The sequence below is a fragment of the Rhinolophus sinicus genome, linkage group LG04 (assembly GCF_036562045.2).
Source record: "Rhinolophus sinicus isolate RSC01 linkage group LG04, ASM3656204v1, whole genome shotgun sequence".
Lineage (NCBI taxonomy): Eukaryota > Metazoa > Chordata > Mammalia > Chiroptera > Rhinolophidae > Rhinolophus > Rhinolophus sinicus.
Window position 1 is genome coordinate 138641147 of NC_133754.1, and position 22140 is coordinate 138663286.

General features: G+C 38.0%; 1 protein-coding gene across 7 annotated transcripts in view; it reads left to right on the plus strand.

Annotated features, from left to right (window-relative positions):
* RFX3 (regulatory factor X3) overlaps positions 1 to 22140 on the plus strand; it is a 265614-nt gene that overhangs the window by 236248 nt on the left and 7226 nt on the right. For 6 of the 7 annotated variants that reach the window (XM_074330486.1, XM_074330488.1, XM_019730013.2 and 3 more), the window contains 2 exons: positions 17971 to 18033; positions 18991 to 19033. In XM_074330486.1, coding sequence (XP_074186587.1) covers positions 17971 to 18033; positions 18991 to 19033 — 106 coding nt within the window. The remainder of the gene's footprint in view (positions 1 to 17970; positions 18034 to 18990; positions 19034 to 22140) is intronic. The other variant, XM_074330489.1, reaches the window with a different exon arrangement.

The following is a 22140-nucleotide window of genomic DNA, read 5'->3' on the forward strand; positions in this document are numbered from 1 at the left end:
GATTAAACGGTTACATAGCTATTAAGAGATGCAGATCTGTTTTGAATCCTCACTCTGATTTTCAAACTCGTGTTTCTAATCACTAAAGATGTGAAGGAAAAAATTCTCTTCTTCAGGATTTTTAGACACCGTAGTAAGCAAAATGTCTTATTTTTCAACAAGTGTCAAAAATCTAAAGCTCTCAAGTTAATATAAATAACATTTTGTTATTATAATTAAGGATAGATGCAAATGCTCAAATGATTCAACACTGCCTCATTTTGTTGTATTGAATTGGGAGTACTTTGAGATCTTGATGGATGATACCACATTAAGCAACATTACAAATTACCCAAAGCAGTAAAGAAGACTAGTTCATTTTTAAACTATGTGTATGTGCTTATTTAAATTAAAAAAGGGAAAATAAATATAAAATTATTTTCCTAGTTTAATACATATGATAGTAAAGGTATAAATTTAAAAATAGATTAAAATATCTCAAAGGCCCCTGTAAGTATTGTAATATAAATAAAATACATGTTAAACTTCCTCAGAATTGCTGGTTAAAATATTCCTCTTTACGTCTTCTTTAAAATCTCTTGTGGTATGCTGATTTATATGTGTTTGTATGATGTTCCTTAATGGTGATTATGTTTAAATAATGCCAACTATATATGTGTGAGTGTAATGCAGGGACTCAGCTCCCGCTCCCCGCACAAGAACGCAGGACATGGTGAGGCCAAAAAGGAACAACAACGGAGCCTTAGATAGGGGAGTCATACTACTATATTCTCAATGGCGGCTGGTCCAGACACAAAAGCAAACATCCGCCAGTACCCCAGAGAGGGGTCTTCCTGCACCCTAGTCTCGCTGGCGCCTGGTAGACACAGGAAGTAGGATCAACATGATCCACAATCCAGAATCCGCTTGCTAACCGCAGTTGCTAGCCACAATCTGCTCTTGATAGCGTAGCCACAGCAGTTATATTAGTGGCTAACGGCTAACTGGTTACAGCTTATGGCCAGCTAGCCACAGCTGAGGGCCATCTACTACCCGAGCCAGCACCTTTCCACATGAGGTCGAGAGCCTGGAAACTGCTCTCCGGGACTCTGTCCCTACAGTGAGATTAAGTGAGAATCATTATAGCTTTTACACTGTAAGCAGGACCTCCTGTGACCCAAACAATCTGGAGTTTTCTTAGATTTGACTTCCCCTTAGTGCTTCTTTCTTCAGGTCTTTAATAGGTGCCTTGTTGCAAAATGTCCAGTTGACGTGTAGATTAAGTACTGTAAAATTTCTCAACTCAGGGCCTAAAACTTCTGACCTAGACACGCCTTTTGGTATATTTAACACATTTGCCATCCACCTCAGATGTTTCCGGACCTCTTTAAGGGATGATCAGGGTAATGATAACAGGGCTCCTCAGGAACACCAACCAGGTGGGTAGTCCTGATCCCTGGTCTTCGCTTTCCTGGCATCTCCAGGGAACCAAGGCAGCAGTCATGAGCCACAGCGTGGAGCTGAGCAGCCTTCCCGTCTGCTTGTAAGGCAGGACTGGCTCACCAGCATGCAAACAAAAAGGGCCTTACATAATCACTACGGCCAACTAATCATTCTTATAGGCACTCCTTTTCTTATATATACTATGTGTAAACAACGTAAATGAATGTGACAGATTGTCAAATAAAGCAAAAATATATGAATAAAATCTAGATCAGAAAATAAGGTATGAACTACCTTCTGGAACATCAAAGATCTAAGCACACCTCTTAATTTCTTTGCTTACTATCCCCTTACTCAATTTATAGTAAAGTCCTTGGAGCTCTCTGTGCGCATACGTTATTCAGCCCAGGCCAATTAAGGCTAATTTTGTAGGTTTAATCCCCATACAACACTGATGCTTCACACACCTATTAGCCATATCATATTGGTTATCATATCATATTTGGCCCTGGTTATATTATCGTTATCTGAACTTTCTTGATTCTTGGGGAAAGGAGAAGGAAATTCAAGAAAAGGAATGCTGTTTTCTCGTGTGTACCTCAGATGTTATACTAAGCCTACCGTAGAAATCAGCTTGGAGGTCAAAAAGACTTCCTCCTGAGGCTCGGTTGCACGCTTAGCCCTTAGATGACTCCCCTTTCCAGACACCAAGTCCAAAAGTGCCTGTGTACACAATGGGAGCAACACCTCAGGCCAAAATCCTTTGAAATCCATAAAAACCACCATTCCCCTCAATCGCAGCAAGTGGTTTTTTAATCATCAGTAACAACAACCACAAAAACAATAATTGTCACTATTTATTGAGAACTTAATATACACTTAATAAAATCAAACTGTTGACCTATCTACTAATGGCCCTTTCTCAGTAAGTGATACTACAATCCTCCATGATCATACTGGATACCTGAGTGTCATCTCTTACATTTCTTTCTTTGTTGACCCCATATCCAACCAATTTTTAAGTGTGCCCTTTCCCAATACCCCCACCCTGGTAGAACAGCCAGTATCATGTGAATGCACAGCTGGTTGTGTTATCTCCATTTAAAACTGTTCAGTGACTTTCTCGTCTGTTAGTTAAAAAACAAAGTTCTTTCCTTGGTACAGAAAGTCTGGCCCTGCCTATCTGATTAAACCTCAACCACCCTGGTCCTACTCCTCCTGTTGCAATTACAGTGGTCTTTTCTCTGTTCTTATTCACCAATCTTTTCTCGTCAGTGAACCACTGTGTAAATGGTTCTTTCTACCTAGAACCCTCTGTTCCAATTCTCCTTGCCTACTCTAACTCCTACTTCGTTTCTTAAATATCAGTTACATAGGGAGGCCCAATTCCCCCAGACAACCTTAGATCTATACTTACTGAAGTGTACTTTTACTTTTAATTCTAGAACCTACACAATAGAAATTGCATGATTACTTAATGCCTGGAAATGATAGTGGACCTTGAGTCAGAAGAACTGAATTCTTATAGTTCTGTCATTTATAGTGGTATAATCTTGGGCAAATCATGTTCACTTATGTTGAATCCTAGGACTTATCTCTGAAAATAATTTATTCATTTGTTTAACAAATATTTCTTATACACGTACTCTAGGTCAAACACTATAATGATTAGGATATAATGATAAACAAAATGGATTTTGACTCTGCATTCCGGGAGCTTACATTTTAGTAAAGTATGCGTATTTATTAAATATTCGCATAACTATATAGCTATAAATTTTGATGAGTGCTATAAAGGAAAATTAAAGGGATATGTCGTGTTTCCCTGAAAATAAGATCTAGCTGGACAATCAGCTCTAATGCGTCTTTTGGAGCAAAAATTAATATAAGATCTAGTATTATATTTATATTTATATTACATTACATTACATTACATTATACCGGGTCTTATAATAAAATAAGACCCGGTCTTATGTTAATTTTTGCCCCAAAAGATGCATTAGAGCTGATTGTCTGGCTATTTCTTGTTTTCGGGGAAACATGGTAGGAATACTTAAATCAGGAGGCACTTATTCTAGCCTGGGAGGGCCAGGGTAAGCATCCCCCCAAAAACAATTGTTTAAAGTGAGATCTAAAAGACAAAAGGAATGAACTATATGAAGATAGTGAGAATTTGGCGGTCAGTGGTGGAGACCACTGCAAGCACAGGGCAACATGTGCACAGATCCTGCCTGAAATGGAAAGGAGGGAGCACAACACAGGGAAGTTGTGGGAAATCTAAGGCCCAAGCCCCAGAGAGACCAAATATACCCCATCACATTCAGCGGAGAGACAGAATTAGATTAGGATGGAAAACCGAAAAGTTCAAGTAAAACTAACACCCACATAGCACTGTTCTGAGTGCTTTGTATACGTTAACTTAATTAACTCACAACAATCGTATGGGCGAATATTATTATTAACCTATTTTACAGATGATGAAATGAGACATAGAGCTATCAAGTAACTTGCTCAAAGTCATACAGCTACTAAGTTATGAAACCAGGTTACAAAAACAAGCAGTTTAGCACCACAGTCCTTGCTGTTAATCCATCATGGTCACGAGTATTACCTGCTACAAGATGGGGTGAGTCTGGAGGGAGAATAGTCCAGAAATCCACCTGGGGAAATCTGGAAAATAGTCACAAACTTTGCTGGACTTTGTTTTGCTTTTATGGGTGCTTTATTTGGGACAGGTGTCAAACAGCTAAATAGATGCAGAAGCAAGGAAAAAGATTTTCCCTTTAAAGTAACTTAAGGATAATTATTATATTTTGTCATTAATATGAATTCAATAAATGAGTTTTAAAATTAACATTTACATGAGTTGAGCAGGCAGGAGGGGACCAATACATGTTTTATATATAAACACAGTATACAAACATACAAAATATCACTTTTGCATTCAATTGTTCAATTCAATACTGTTGTTTCAGTGGTTGAAATGAAGACTACTAGATAATGGAACCCCCCAAATGAAAGAGCATCACAGCTCCAGTTTTATTTTAAGTGTCAGTCTGCTACTACATTAATACTGACTAGTAAATTTTTTTAAAAGCATTTGCCATTCCAGAATTTCATTATCATTATTTTTGCCTGCATGATAAAAAGGAAACAGAATTTATTTACTGCTAAAATTTATGTAATTTTTTTGAATTTTTATTTAAATATTAAAAATGTTCCCATAGGCTTTCTGGCAGTAGTGAAATGTTACGAGTAGGAATAAAATAAAATAAACAAGTTGCATCTGTTTGCACACCTGCTAAATAATAAAAAAAAAGAAAAAGAATCATAAGGCTTTCTGTGCAGCTCTGACAAGAAAAATTGTGCAGAAAAAATATCCTTTTATTTGAATTTTATGGCTATTTGGAATCTATTTGGAAGTTTATAGTAGGTATGCTTTATTTCTTTAAAATATACATAGTCCATTAATATGTTCGCTGAATCTATAAATTTTGATTGCTTCATAAAATGGTTTTCTGTAACAAACATTTTTAGATTTAATCTACTAAATATATTTAAATTCTCTTTATCATATGTTTGATTATACTTATTTGATATTATACTTAAGCCGCCACCTATATAACCAACTTTTTGTGATAAAAAAAAAAAAAGGAACCAAAAGATGGTGTAATTGTTTAATTATGAATATAAATATTTTAAAAAAATAATGCTTTAATAATATTTTTAGGGAAAAAAATTGAAGAACCCTTAAGGATTTACCATAAAAAAAAAAATGTCATGGATTCATCAAAATTGCTATACTCAAAGTAGGAGAGAAAAAAATCTTCAAAACCTGAAAGCTAGAGAAGAGTGATAATAATTCAACAGGCAAGCTTTTAGGATAAAGTTTGAGTGAAAACGTCCAATTTGATAAAAGTATAATCATGGTAAATAAGCTTGGATGCTTAAAGTAAACCCAAATTTATGAAAATTAATTTCAGTGAACATTATTCTACTGCAACTAGTGAATACACTGAAAATGTACCTTTGGTATAGTAGACTAGTTATAGAATATTTTAAAAGGAATGAATTAGTTATATGCACCCCTATGTTCACTGCAGCACTACTTACAATAGCCAAGATACGGAAGCAACCCAAGTGTCCATTAATAGATGATTGGATAAAAAAGAAATACTTTTGTGTATGTATACATACACACATGTACTTCTTTTTTACACACACATATATATATATAGTATGTACATTTATATAATGGAATACTACTCGGCCAAAAAAAAAAAAAGAAAGAATGAAATCTTACCATTTGCGACAACATGGATGGACCTAGAGGGTATTATGCTAAGGAAATAAGTCAGACTGAGAAAGACAAACACCGTATGATCTCACTTATATGTGCAATCTGAAGAGCAACATAAAGGAACCAACAAAACAGAAACAGATGCATAAATATGGAGAACAAATTGATGGGTGCCAGATGAGAGGGGTGTTGGGGGTTGATGGAAAAGGTGAAGGGATTAAGAAATACAAATTGGCAGCTACAAAATAGTCAGGGGGATGTAAAGTACAGCACAGAGAATAATAGTCAATAATACTGCAACAACTACATATAGTGCTAGGTGGGTACTAGACTAATCTGGGAGATCACTGCATAAATTACATAGATATCTAACTACTATGGTATACACCAGAAACTAATATAAAATAATATTGAATATCAGCTGTAACTGAAAAAAGTAAATAGTTTTTAAAATTTACTAAATTATAAATAAATAAATGGAAATGAATCATGTCATCAGTTAAAATCATTTGCAGAAAGAAACTATCTTGGAATAGTAGTAAATTAGAAAATGTAATACATACTTCTCAAAAGTTACATTTGCTATTTGTAATAAAGCTTATTATTGGTTATTACTATTTTTCCAATTGAGGACTGGCCTCTGACAATCACTGTGCTAGGTGTTTTACATTCTCATTTAATGTCCACCAAAACCTTGCAAGAGGTGTGTTAGTGTCCCCATTTCACACATGAGGAAAACAGGTTGAAAGTTGCCCAAAATCAGAACCCACAAGTGATGGAGCTAATGGTACAAAGTAGGACTGTCTCACTCCAAATAGTCACGTGGGCTCGATTCACATTTTAATTTTTTACCATATAAATTGTTGGGAGACCAGGCACTAATTTCAGAATAGGCACTAATTTATTTTTATCTGTACAGTACAGCTACCCCAAACACACCTGCCCCCACAATCACACACAAACCAGATGCGTAGCATATAAGCTTTCATTATTTTGTTCCGGGTTTATTTCCTCTGCATTACAGGATGCATCTTGATAGTGCCACCTCCCTTTCCCTTTCCAATTTTTGTTAGTAGATGTTCAGACTAAATTGAAATTAGTCTAAGGAAATTGCAATTGGAATGCTAAAAATGCCAGAAAAACAACAACAACAAATTACACCCTTCAGGTCCTCTGCACCCACCCACAGACCAGACCTAACTCAAAATTATTTTTTTAGAATTCATAGTGTGCTTTTGGCTGTAAATCTGCTCCTCTACATTAGCACAATTCTGACAACTCGAAATTAAATTATAAAAGTGACCCCCTGGAAGAGGAACGTGGGAGGCCCTTCTCCTGTACCTTTATCCTCCAAGTTCCTAAGAATTGGTGCAGTTGAAGCTCTCCCATTTTCCTCCTCTTTCCTGGCTTGTCAGTCTGTCCTTTCTCTCCTTGCATTTGAGAAAAGCACCTATTGACCCAGCAGCCCAGGGCCACAACCGTTTCCCTCGGAGGTCCCTGCTCATTAGTTTCCTGTGCTGGTTTCCTTCCCTGCCTGCTCTGGGCTGGAACCCCTCCTCTCATCCTCTGTAGGAAATGAGCTTTGCTTATAACTGTGGTCTGCACACAGCCCCACAAAAGGTGCTCAAATACTCATTCAAGGAAGGAAGCAGAAAAGAATGATGGAAAGACAGACTACCAACTAACAGGATTTCGCTTTGGATTTCATGATTGACAGACATACTGGATTTCTTTCTCAGAAAAATAAAGCCCCTAGACCAAAAACTGCTCCCTCTGCCCAGAATGTGTTTGGCAATATTTCAGAGAACCTCTGCAGGAAGTTGGGTTTTTATAAAGTGCTTTCTAACTAGAGACGCGCCCTCCTAAAGAGTTTAGAAATGGGAAAAGAGAAGAAAATAGAAGTTAAAGATTTCTTAACACATTTCAAGAACTAAAATGGATACTGTAGACATGAGGAAAGAAATCTCAGCATACTATCCTCTTCAGTGAAGCCCACCACCACAGGGCTATTTGCTTAGAAAAGAGTTAGCCTGGGAGCCCCAACCGCAGAGCAAGCTGGGTGTACCGTGTTTCCCTGAAATTAAGACGCAGCCGGACAATCAGCTCTACTGCGTCTTTTGGTGCAAAAATTAATATAAGACTAGGTCTTATTTTAGTATAAGACTGGGTGTAATATATAATATACAGTACAATACCATATAATACCGGATCTTATATTAATTTTAGCTCCAAAAGACGCATGAGAGCTGATTGTCCGGCTAGGTCCTATTTTCGGGGAAACAGTAGATTTCCTGGCACAGATTAAGCGTGACAGCTCCCCCTGCTGGCCTCTTTGCCACACTCGCATCCAGTGCCCAGCCCAAGTGGCTCTGGCCTTGCCATTGTCTTTCTGGTGTGTTTGCTCACAGACACAGGTGAAGAGAGTTAAATCTCTGGTTCTCTTGATAAAGAAATACCCTTGTTTGAGATGGGCACGTTCCTCAATTCAGAGAAATTATTTTCTGCTTTTCACCATCACTGTACTAAAATGTGCGTTCAGAAATACGAGATTTTCTACAAGTATACTGGCCGTGTGAGATGATACGACAAGCACTTCAAACTCAATTCACACTTGTAGTTGTAAAGGTTTTCTTGGTACAAAGAGAACATGTTTCCACATCCCAACCCCCGTTGTCCCTCTCGTTAATAATTTCCAAAAATTAGAGGTAGTACAATGAAAATTAAGGAGTACTTGCATGACATCATAAACTAATGCCATGGTTTCCTGTTGAAGGCCGCTTCAGGGGAAGTCTGTGTTAGGTTATGAGCACCCAGGTTCTTTCTTTTTAACCCATAGTCTTATTTACCTAAAGGATATGCAGCCAGGCCCAACCCTAACATTTGTAGGGCCTGGGGTACCTTATGTCTAAATATTTAAAAAAGTTATGAATCAAGCTATAAGTAAAATCTGTTCAATCTACCTAGGTTGATAAATACAGAAGGTGCCAAAAATGTGTATACACATTTTTAAGAAAGGAAAACTGTGTTAAAATGGTAATACTCAAAATATGCTGATACCAAAAGATGAATACAAATCACGTTTGACTTCTGCAATTACAAGAGGTGCTCAAAGTGGTTACCATCAGTGTCCAGACACTTCTGATTACGGCGAACTACTGCTTGAGCAACGTTGACCGAAGTGTCCCCTTGTGTACAGTTTTTTGGCACCCCCAGTATATCTTGATAACAAACTTAGAAGGCTGGGTTTAAATTTAAAATTATCAGGCTCCTCCCAGTCCCATGCCAGAAAATGGTGACACAGACATAGTCCGCCCCTGGCCCAGCCTTTGGCCCCTAGACCACTTATGTTCTCTCACAGATCATTCCCCGTCCTGTACTATGAATAACCTCGTGCTCATACTTGTGGACACCTCAGTCCAGCATCAGGGTTGGTTCACCTTTGCAAACAGCTCCCCCTCGTTGGCTGTCCTTTTTTCTGCAGGGTGAACTTGGAGAAGAGACCTGCACAGGCATGGAAGGGGTTACAGGGTCTTTGTGTGGGGAATTCTGGGGTCTCACATAACAGGAGTATGGTCTGGGGAATGGGAGGAAAACCCAGGCTCCAGGAGGGTACACCCATTTTTCTCAGCTGACTCCTTACACTGAGCACAGCCACAGAAAAGCCAGAACAGGGATCTCCACAGAGTGGGCTTGGGACAGAGGCCCCTCTTGGTTTAGCCTAATGGTAGTGTTAAATGTTCCTATTTTGAAACTACGTGCTTTTCTCCTCAGAAGCAACTAAGGCCTGTATGCTTACTTCACTACCTGCGTGCTTACTCATGAGTGCTCTTAGAGATTTGAAATGATATAAAGGTACATGCATTTCTGTGTTCCTAAGGGCACAGGGGTAAAAAAAAATAAAAAAGCCTCAACAGTTAGAATCATGATGAAAACATGCCACCTGTGTACAGAATGGCCAAGAGCGCACATTGCACGGGTAGCCAGCTAGCCCGGAGGAGCAGGACCACCAGCGGTTGTAGGGCAGACTGCCTTGGTGTGAAGCAGACTGGCTGAAATCTTGGCCATTCAGTAAAACTGTTTGAAATTACATACAAAAGTTCACTTACAGAAAAACAATAACCGAGGAACACAAGGTTTTTACCAAGTGGAACATTAAATTCCTGGCAAATTTTATAAAATTGAAAATCACTTTAAAGTCAGTAGCTATTTTTCCTCAGTTGTGAAACCCTGTACTGAAGCTAAAATGTAAAATGCTTTGATTAATTCGGTTCTCATTTGTAAGACATTTAAAGAAAATAACAATGCTCTGAATTCTCTTATGATTGAAATTTTAAGATGTTTCTATCCACTATCAAAAGCATCCAAAATAATTGCTTCTTCCTAATCCTTTTGTGTTCTCCTAACTGGTTAATAGGAGAATGCTCAGCTATATAAGATTTGTAAAATTCAGAACATTATAAAGTTCAACCAAAGGGTAGAATGTTCAAAGATTAGAATTAGGTCAGGAAGTTCCAAATGTGCATGTAAACAATCTTTCTGCTTCTATAGGGAAAGCTTTCCAGGGCCTTATTCCTTCATTGACTTTTCTAGAAGAGCAGAGAGAGAAGCACTTGGTTAGGCCAGAGTTTACAAGTTGATACTCATGTGAGCTCATCAGCTATTTTTGGTTGTGTGGTCATCTCCATTCCACAACACACACACACACACACACACACACACACACCCCATCCATGTTTAGTGTTTAGGTCAGCTTTTCTCATGGTATTTGCTCCAGTCATAAAGGGCTTGGTCAGTATATATAAACTGACTTCTACTTCAGCCCTAGATTGAGTTTATAGTGTTAACAACCTTAAGTCAGAGCCTAAGAAACACTTCCATTCTCAGGCAGAACTTGTAGCCCTACTCATCTAGAGACATTTCATTTTGAAAGTCACTATCTTATGGCCTTCCAGTGGAATTCCAGGGCTTTATAAATAGTATTTGACTACTGAGTTTTGAAGACAATAGACTCTATTTCATATATTAGGAAAACTAAGGCTCAAAGGGTAACTTGTCTGGGATCACATAACTGATAACGGTAGAGTTGTGATTCAAACCCAGGTAAGGCTGGCTCCACATCCAGTGTTGTTCCTCCTGTACCACACTTCACCCCAAAATTTACATTTCCTATTTCCCATTTAATACCTTTGCAACCTAGGAAAGTTATATATTATCTCCTCACTTGAGTCTTAATTTTCTCATCAACAAAATAGGCATGAGGACCATTCCTTCACAGGGTTGTTGTGAGGATTAAATTAGGTTAGTAGGTAGATCGGTAGGTATAGTTAGGTAGATGGGGTGCATAAGCAGGCAGGCAGACAGGCACGTAGTAGGTCCCCAATTATGTTAGCTTCACTTCCTCCCCCTTTTCTTTCCACAGCTATATAAATATATGAAGCTATGTGTATTACTCAGGAGGTACTCTATTTTAATGCCTTCTACTCCAGATTAGGATTTTTAATAATTGATTCTACACTGACAAACCAAGTAATGTGTACAATTAGAACATCATTTTTTGACAATGCAAAGATAAGCTTAAAAGTTGAAATTAATAAAAGGTAACATAAAGGCATGAGAAGGCTCTAATATTACTATATTGCAAGGGGAAAAATAGCCTGTAGACAATTTTTGAATGTTGAGTCAAACGATTCATGGAATTACAAAGAATTCAACAGCATTCTTTGGGACGTAGTCAAAGTGGTAATCAGAGGCAAACTAATGCAATGCTTTGTAGAACAGAGACAACAAAATACAATGGGGAAATAAGTCATTTAGAAAAGAAAATGGCAACATTAGGGAAGAAGCATAAGCATAATTATATCTAGCTAGACGATCATAGCTGCTAGACTTGTAAGAATAGCTAACTAGCAGGAATAAGTGATAGATCTTATAAGTTCTTGTGAAATGGGGAGAAATGAATATATATTATATATATATATATAATAAAATGTATGTCAACATAAATTTTATGTTGACATAAATTTTGTTACAAAATTATGCAAAATACGTTATATGTTTTGTTACAAAATTTATGCAAGTTAAAGGATAAAAATCCCAAAGAGACATGTTATTGCAATCACGAGATAGAAAACACTTCAGACAATTTTATAGTCTTCAGTTATTAAGATAGCTTCAAGATGTTCTTCACCAGAGTGAATGATTCATTGGCAGGAACTAGAAAAACATACATATATACACAAATATACATATTTTTCCCTATATACATATTTTTAAAGTTATCAGTGCTGGCAGAACTGGTCTCCAGTATCAGACCAGAGCATGACTTTATTCTGAATCTAAGTAAAGCCTCCTCCTAAAGAGTAGCTGTAACCCCCAAATAAATAGTCTTTTCTAGTTCAAGCTTTCTGCTGTTTAGCCTATCGGCCCTTGACCTTGGTCCCCAGGTCAGCAGGGGTACATAGGGTTACATGGTAAAGTTTATTTTGTGGATTCTATTAATACTATCTATGCTGCCTCTGGTCACTTCCTTCAGTTAATCGCCTCCCCGCACCTTGGCATCTGGCTGCTGGCCTGGGCAGCGTGGATTCTCACAGAAGCGCTGAGCAGTGCTAACACAAGAGGAAGGACATTCTGAGGTGTCTCGCGCTGCTGGTGGTGCAGTCTGGTGGCACATGTTGAATCTCATGAAACGGTGCCAAGATCCGGATGTATCCTCTTCCTTAGCGTATAACCTTAATGGGAGAGTTACTCCACAGGCCTCTGTCAAGATGTGAAGCTTAGGGCTTGTTTGGCCCCACTACCCAATAGCTTTTGGCTTCCTCACTTGATTTCCACTTCTTTGTCTAGAATGACTTCCTTGCGTATCATTAACAACTTTCAGCTCTGTGATCCTGCTAAAGTTTTTGGATGTTCGTTTGGTTTCAGTGAGCCTAGATGTTGAAATGTAAAAAAATTTTCAGACTGGTAGGAAATTGTACATAAAATTCTAAATCTCCACAAATGAAAAATAAAGTACAAATGCCCTTAGTGACAAATATATCATAAAAGATGAATTTATGTCTATATAATACCCCACCACAGTAAAGAACACAGACAAAATTGAGGAAAAAATTCTGTGTTCTAAATAGCTTAATCTGGAGGGTGTGTTTCGTTTAACACTAGAAAAAAAAAATAATGGCAAATGGTTTTACTCAGGCAAATGTGACATTTTTTAAAAATAGCTTAGATATATGGTAGGCAGTATAATGTGCTCCCAAAGATGTCTATGTTCTAATCCCTGGGATCTGTGAATATGTTACGTTACAGATGGAATTAAGATTAGTAATTAATTAACCTTAAACTAAGGAGATAATACCAGATGATCTGATGGGCGCAGTGTGATCACAAGGGTCTTTGAAAGTGGAAGAGAAGCAGAAGCGTCAGTGTCAGAGTGATGTAGCAGGAGAAAAATTCGACCTGACGTTGCTAGCGCTGAAGATGGGGGGGGGGGGGGGCACAACAAGGATTGTAGGAAACCCCTGGAAGCTAGAAAAGGAAAAGAAAATTCTCCCTTAGAATATTCAGACAGGAATGCAACCCTGCCAATGCCTTGATTTTTAGCTCAATGAGACGCATTGTAGAATTCTAACCTCCAGAATAAGAAAATATATATTTGTGTTGTTTTTAGCCACTAAGTTTGTGGTAATTTGTTATAGTAGCAATAGGGAACTATTATAATATGAGAGCTATATTGCCCTGAAGGAAGTCATTTATTACTTGTGGGTTGTAGACATTCCCTCCAATATGTTGTTTTTCCTTATTTCCTTCTCTCTTTGACATAAATGTCACTGTTATGTCTCCATTGATGACTCCCCCCTGGAAACCATCCTCATCCTGAACTACTCCCCATTTGCTTTCACCAATGGAGAATTTATGCTGTCAGACTATCTCCTCACATCTTCATCTACCATCCAAATTAGAACAAACTTCTCACTAGGGCAGCTTGCCCCATCTGAATTACTAACATGTGTAACCCTTTTGGCAGTCTCTTTTCTTGTAACCTTCCATGCAGTCTTTTCTCTCATTCTAGACTTCTTCACTATTCGCCCACTAATTTGCACAATTAAACACCAGCCTTGAACTAGCTCTGTCTGTGCATGCAAGCCTCCATAGAAAAGAAAGGAAGATTAGTCTTCCAAATGACTTCGCATCTTTAGAAACTGACCCTTGTTTCTTTCCTGTGACTTTCATCAGTCGTTGCCCATGGGCCTGCACCGTGCTAGTCCTTAAAGGCTCTGATTCCATGTCCTCCCTGCAGCCTGTCTTCACACCTTCCTTAAAGACAAACTCTTCCATTCCTTCACTGATTGTGAACTGGATCAGATCTTCTAGGCTTTACAAGCTGTTCTTCTAGCCAAGGGGTCAGCCCGTCACCTCTTTTTGTAAATAAAGTCTTATTGGAACACGGCCACACACATTCATTTACCTATTGTCTATGGCTATTTTTACACTAGGCAGCTGAGTAATTGCATCAGGATCATAAAGCCTAAAATATTTACTTTCTGCCCCTTTAACTGAAAAAAAAGGTTGCCAAGCCCTGTTCTAGACTACACGCTTTCTTATTTTGATGCCACCAAGTAAATTAGTTATGGGGTGTGTGTGTGTGTGTGTGTGTGTGTGTGTGAGAGAGAGAGAGAGAGAGAGAGAGAGAGAGAGAGAGATTGTATCTGTACCTGTAAATCTATAAATCTGGATATAGTAACAGATTTCCTAGTAAGATGCAGTTTCTATAGGGGGTGTTTACCTGGCTGCCTATGATGATGTGGTTATGACTGCTCACTAATCCTTTCGCCCCCGGTAAATGGTAAACACCCTCTTCCAGGAGGGAACTGTCCCCAGGGGTGAGGTCTTCATCCCAGTCCCTGAACCCTTTCCTTCTCTCTCCAGCCTCTGCTCTGTGGGCCCTCTGTAGAGCCTCACTTGTTTTCTGTCTGGGCTCCCTGAACTCCACTGCATTGTTTCAGTTTCCAGATGTTACAGTACAAGGCCTGCCTCCCTCACTGTGAAAAGCTCCCGGCTGCTGGCGGCTGTATCTGACGTGCAGTGGGCTCTCCATTGCCCCTGGGGGGTACATTCGTCCATGCTGAGCCCGACTCCGCTCGCTCGTGGTGCCTGTGCTTAGAGACAGGCGTTAGGCCTCGCACTCCTGCATGAACCAGTCCCCAGCTGCGTGGCCGCACGTCAGGGCCTTGCTCAAGGATCCTGCCCATCTGCCCCGATGACCAGTTGCCCATGTACACTTTGTGGCTGTTACTAGTCTTGTCATCAAGAATTTCTGGTCTGACAGACTCCCCCCGGCTGCCTTGGACACACATTTTTTTTCACTCTGTTGTCCAGGAGGGTATTCATTATTGACACTTTGTCAGGACCTAGAGGAAATGGTTTCTAGGATGGGAGGTCTTTTTTCCTGAGAACAACAGATATGATTTCTCTATGTTCCATTCTGTTTGTAATTCATAATGTCCACTATTTATCTATCTGGCTGACAGAATTTTAATTCCTGCATACATCAAAGGCCATACACTTTCTAACCCCAGAGCACATTTTAAATCCCTTAATTTATATTCCTTCCTCCATGTATTGAACACACATACTTTACCCTCCCTCCCTTCCTCTCTCTCTCTCAAATTCCTAAACCAAGGGTCAGAACACATGGTCTCAAATCTAATACCACTGTATTTCCTATGTAATGTTAGACAAATCAGTTCATTGCTTTCAGTAGCTGTAAGATTAAGCTCTCTACCTTACCCAATTTATAAGCCTTCTTGTGAGGCTGAAATGAGAAAGCAAATTCACTCATTTGGTATTTCTTCAGCCTGTACTATTTATCAGGTACTGTGCCAGACTCTGGGATACATTTAAGAATAGGACAAAGTCAGGCCTCTCGTGGCACTGGCATTAGTGTTGGGAAGACAGAGACGAGATGACGAAGTGAAGTAAGTGTTGCAGGTTGTGGTCGGTGCTTTGAAGGAAGCAAATGACAGGGAAGGCAATAGTTGGATCAGGCTGTCAGGAAAAGCCTCTCTGAGGAAGCGATATTGAGAAAGTGATAGTTGAGGTCATAATATCTGGAGAAAGCCTGCCACATAATGAACCATGAAAGTACTTTATAAGCTGTAACATGTCACCTCAATAAGTCGTAACCCCCTCCAATCCCCTGTGCAGTGGGGAAGTTCAAAAGCAATAACAGCTTTACAATTGCTGCAGCTACAGTTTTTCAGTAATCTCTGTACTTTCTTATGAACCTCCATTTTTTTCAGCCGGATCATTGATCTCTTCCTCCTCTTCTGATTCTGGTTGTGCTCGCTTAATCTAGGTACTTGTCATCTGTCCCCTGTCTGTGATTCTCTCTTCCTTAGGCCCATTCTCAGTCCTCCCTGTCCCCGTTTATATCCTTCCTTCCTGCTGCTTTGACCTGCTGCTCACTCCAAAACCCATATAATTGACTTCCCCTTCTAATAACCTATGCTTGTAAAACCTTCGCAAGGGTTTCCTGGTTGCCTCATTTTCAGCAAAACTACCTATTCATAATATAAGCAACTTCTGATGTTCACCTCCAGAGAGAGGGACTATTTCCAGCCTGATCTGACTGGAACTGGCTGGCACAGTGTCTAGCACACAGTAAGCTCTTAATACGGATTTATTGAATGATGAGTGAATGAAGGGATTCGTGAAACAACTAATGAATGAACTAATCTTACCCAGTGTGCCTATAGGATTAAAGTGGTTTTTCCTTAATCACGCGTATTTTCTTTCCTCACATGTCAAATGCATATAAAAACCTTTACCTTCATCTAGATCGGATATCAAAATCTTACGTCTTAGGTATTCACAGCATTTTTTTATGTTAAACCTACTCTCTGCTGATGGAATTTTGTCACTGATCCTAGAGACACCTAGAGACGTTGACAACGTCCCTGAGCTTTTTTGTAGTGTCCAGAACAGTGGATAGCCACAAGCACACAGCATTTAGTATGCAAATGTTTTTTGGCTAACGATAATAACGATCACTGGGATTCCCGTTGCTTTAGCTTTTCTTTTTAGCATCCTGAATAATCGGATATATCCATTCAGATTAAGCAGAAACTTTCCAAAAAAGTAGTTTGTATTGGGGAAGCTGTCATAGTTTTAGTTAAGTAGCAACTAAAAGCTGTGTTTCTTTTAAAGAAATTTTTCAAATATGTCCAGAGTTTGAGTTTAGCCATTCTGTGTGATATTATTGTTCACCAATGGCAATAGTAATTTAGTCTCAAACAACTTTTAGAGATTTTTCAAAAACAAATGGAATATTCACTGTTTGTAGATAGAGAGGTATGTTTGGAATCGTCACTGCCAACTTGTTTCCAGAATTGGATCTTAAGTGTTAAGTATTCATTTAAAAGAAGTAAAAGTCTTATTGCATTGTATCAACTAGAACTAACTTAAATATGATTCTTTAGCTTTAGGCATTGTCTGTTTATAGTTCTAAAATATTTAAATAATGCCAAAAATAAAGAGTCCCACTGGGGTTTTTTTTGTTGCTTGCATTATATTCTTTAATTCAAGAAATCCTATATAATTTAAACTATGAATTTTTTATTTGAACTAATATAAGGTTCTGACCCGTTAATCAGGAACAACTTTAAAACAACAGTTCAGTATTTTTAATTTTATATTTGTTGCCCAATGGGATGTAACTATAAAGTAATGGGACAGTCTTCCAAACAAACATAGGAGTTATGTATCCAGGAGGCCCTTATCCCCTTCAAAGCAGTCACCTAGGAAGGCTTCACATTTGTTCCAGTAATGCTGCCATGGCTCAAAATGTTGTGGAATGCCTCTTTTTAAACTGCCTCTTAACTGCTAAGAAATAATCAAGAGTAAAATAACATTATTTTGAATATCCTGGATTGTGATGGAGATGAATTGGACCTTGGTGAGTAGTCAGAAATCATCCCAGGACCCACGGCAGTGAATAAAATGTGGAGTATTATTTAGAGTCACAAATGGATGTAAAATAACAGGATGGGCTTTCTTGAATGATACATAAACTTGAAAGTCTTGAAATACATAAGTCTTGAAATTATCAAAGAGGAATTCCAGAACCTTGGACCTTGGAATAAATGTATAAGCTCCCAAGGTAGCTACTATGAAGAATAATACATGTTTAGGTTAAAAAAAAAAAAATGTGTGCATGTTTGCAAAATAAGATCAGTTTTATTACTTTATAGACATACCTTGTAGATGAAAAAAATACTCCTATCATGGAACTCTTTATAAGCAAACTTCCGAATGTAAGTAGAATTTCTGTCTCACCCTTTCTAAGTCTGTTGAGAAATCTCAATTTCTAATAATGACTTATTCTGAATCTTCAGCTTTAAAAAAAGTGATGTTTGCCATTTAAAAAGTAGATGAGTTTAGGTTTCACTTCACCTTTTTCCAATTAGCTTTGTTACCTCTGCTATTCAATTTATTTAGTCTATCTATCTTTGTTTACCCTGAGACTCTCAAAATGTATTTTCTCACTGTAAAATTATCATCAAACTCTTAAACCAAGGTAGAAAATAAAGTCTAAGCTGAAGGTTATTAATTGTTTCATATTGTTGTAAGCTCTTTTTTGTTTTTTTATTTGCATTAATAACAATCAGATACCTTTCTTTTTTAAAGTGGGACCCTTATCTTAGTAAATAAGAACAGCAAATTACAAAAAGAGAAGTATGAAATTAAATTTTTTTTTAAAAAAATAAAGACTCTCAACTTTGGGGCTCATATTATGTTTTTTGTTTCTACTAATAAAAACTTGAAAAACAGAATTCAACCAAGCAGCTGAACCGTTTTTCTAATGTAGATTCCAGGTGGATTCATGAGCCACACATGGGGACAGAGCTGATGTGCTCTGCTTCATCGGGGCTTTTCCAAATTTATTCCACCACATCTTTCTTCATTCAGGCCACCCGGCCCCTATTTCTTCACTGTTAAGCTGAAATAATAAAAGTAAAATGGAGCGTGCAAGGCAGAGAAAATTGTTATCCTTTTGCAAAGAGGCTAAGACAGCTAAATTGTGACACAATTTAAACTGTTCAAATTTGACAGGTTTGATTGGAAAAGTATCTGACCCATGTAGTTAGAGAGCAGAACGGTCACTAGTTGATAATTTTAAAAAGTCATAGTGTGGGACTTTACCACAGACTGAGAATATTATTTTATTTTGCCTGGTAGTAACTCTTGCACAAATGACTGTTGTTTTGCAGTTTGGTGATTTAAATGCTGTGTCTCCTGGAAATCTGGATAAAGGTAAGAACTGAAAACAAAGTACATTCTTAAGGACTCTTTTTGACTGGGGAATTTTCACAGAGGAAAATGTAGTTTATATCTGTGGCACTTTTATTTTGTGGAAATGGCATATAGTCTTAGATGAATATGACAGTTATGTTTTTTGGAGCCCTTCATTATTTCTCCATTTCTATGCTTTTTTTTTTTTCCAAGGCACCTAAATTCAAGAATTAGATTTAAATGCATTTACAAACTCATGACTTTTTGCCTGAAGTTCATTACAAGTAACAAGAAATTATTTGTGACCATCGCCTGAGTCCTAGAGAAAAGTGATAAATTGGTCCAAATTTTTTTGTTTTATTCACGGCCTACTAGGCAAGAAAAAAAAGATTCCTCAGCCTACCCATCTCACCACTTCACATTTTTCAGTGGAAAAAAGAGCTCTGAAAAAGCAATGAAGTTTAGTGTAAAAGTAAGATCAGTAGTGGTATAGATGAAAAGGATAACATAGGTACTTCTTAATTTTTAATAGCAGCATTGCCACTCTAATGGGACGACAGGATATATATTCCTGAAGAACCTCATGATCTACAAAACCACAGAGTGAAAGGAACAGGGCTTCGGGGAATAAGAGGTTAGAATAGGGCACACACAAACAAAAAATAATCCTATAAAAATACGAACTGAGTTTTTTTCAAAATGTAAAATTGATTAATGTAAAAAAAAAAACAAGCACTGGAGAAATATATAGGCCTTTCTTCAAAAAAAACTAATGAAGATATCTTGAGGTTTTAAGGAATTGAGTTCTGGAATCAGGTACCAGATGCACAAAGACGAGGGAGAACTGCACAGTTAGCCCGTCCAGGACAGAGCCAGAGCCGGTGGGGACAGTGAGGCACGAGGAACCTAATTTTAGGCAAGAACACCTAGTTTTAGTTTTTGTGTACCACATTTCCATAACCACAAGTAGGTTTCTAGGAAAGGTCTTTGAGTCTGGACTGATGCACAACATGTCTGTGGAGTTGTCTTATTTGCCTTGGGAAACTGGAAAAAGGGCATGCTTTTGTGGATTGCCGTGCCTTCTATCCAAAGGAACCCTGTCACCCACAAGTGGTCCTCAAGAAAAGAGCCGCGTGCACTGACGTTCGCTCAGTCCATTATCCCACTGCCGTTTCCATCCACAGCAGGTAGAAGAGAGGATTTTATTCACTCTCTTTCACTTGCCTACCCGCTTGAGATGATTTTTCCTCTTTTAATGTTGGTTCTTTTATTATTTCCACACTATATCCCGGGCACAGGAAAGTTGGTGGAAAGGGAGCCAAGTAGCAGTGTGAGTTGACCTTACCTTCTTCGCGAGGCCCTGCTGGTCCCATTCACCCCCAGAGCTGATGCTTCTTGAGATACTGCCAAACTGGCATCATCAGAGCCTAAGGCTCAAATGGGAAAGCTTCAAGAGTTTTTGTGGACTTTTTCCACAAAATGAGAATTTTAATGTTTTTTCCTGATGATAAAAGTAATATTAGCTCTGTATAAAAATTTAAAATGATACAGAGAATTAGAAACTACAGGCAGGGAAACTTCATAGTCACAGCAGTAAGAGACTACCACCATTAAGAATTTAGTGTGAGGATCCTTCCAGATACTATTTTTTATTTCTATATATAAACACATACACAAATAAAACAAGAAGTATCATACAAACATGTTTCAAGTATACCCTCTTAATGAAGCAGATGTCTAGCAAATGTATCCCTCTCCCAGCAGCACCTCAGCCCTTCCAATGTGCTTGTTCTGACAAATCTAATATCATCAAGTCCATTTTCCAGAGGCAAACAGCTAACTGCAGAAAATAGATGGGCCAAGAAGTCTTTTGCCTCATCTAGAAGCCCTTCTTATCACTTCATGATGCATTACAGGCATCATTTCTAGTTAATCTAACCTCAACCTTTTTAATTACATGCATATACCGTTTCTCAGGCGATGTGGCTCCTGGCAGCTGTACACTGCACACCCATATGTGCAGGTCCCTGTTACTCCTAATTGCTTTTCTCTAGAACCATCTTTGCCCCAGTTGATATTTAGAGAAGAAAAGTCAAGGGCCCCATTATATCAAGAGCTGCAGTAGCAGGGACTTCCTTGGTAGGTGTGACCTAAATCGTAAAATGAGACTCAATATCCCTTAGAAGGAGTCTAACTTAATCTGAGTGAAGAGCCACCTGAATGTGATACGCCATAGAAGAGAACATCTGATTCTGTTCATGCAAGTCACTATAAAATATCAAAAATATAGCAATAAGTGTAGATATATTTTAGTTATAGATGAGGTATTTGATGTGATTATATAGGTATCTGTTTTTGATAAACAGTAAAACATGTTGAAGGTGAAGGAAAAAGATTTTTAAAGCATAAATATATTCACCACTGTTTAAAAATGATCCCTCATGAAAAGTGTCCTCTGCCCTCTTCTAAAGAGAACCTTACACAGTTGTAAAGCCAGGTGTGAGCATTTTCTCTTTCAACTCTACTTTTGAATTCTAGCAGTGCATGCTGGAAAAAATGAGATGGTATTCCATTATAATGATGTTTTACTTAATATACAATGGATTAAAACTTGGAGCTAACAGTGACTATTTAATACATTTAATTTCCAGAAATGAATACCAGCTATTAACAATATCAGTGTTGCCAGGAATGGAAACTCGTTGTGCATTTTTAATCTGATACTACTGCCTCAGCCTTCATAATTTTTTGTAATAAAAATTTAATACTGTGATCTACAACATTCATGTACACCAAAACATCTTTACAACAGCCCCTGATATATGCTATGGTTATTTTACAAATCAGCATATGTCTTACCTACATTAACATCAACACACATGAAATATATCTAGTGTAGATATTTGAAAGACCCTGAAATTTTTCTTTCTTTCTCCTTCCCTCCCTCTGTCCCTTCTTTTTTCAGTTAGCATTATTCAGGTCAATACACTCCCCAAAAGCCAGCATAGTGTACCAAAATGACTGTGATAACAAAAATTATACTACGATTTAATATAAAAACTTTAGGAAATTCCAAAGTTCTTCTTAAAAGAACTATTAAAGCTTTCAATCACAAACTAACCAAAAAT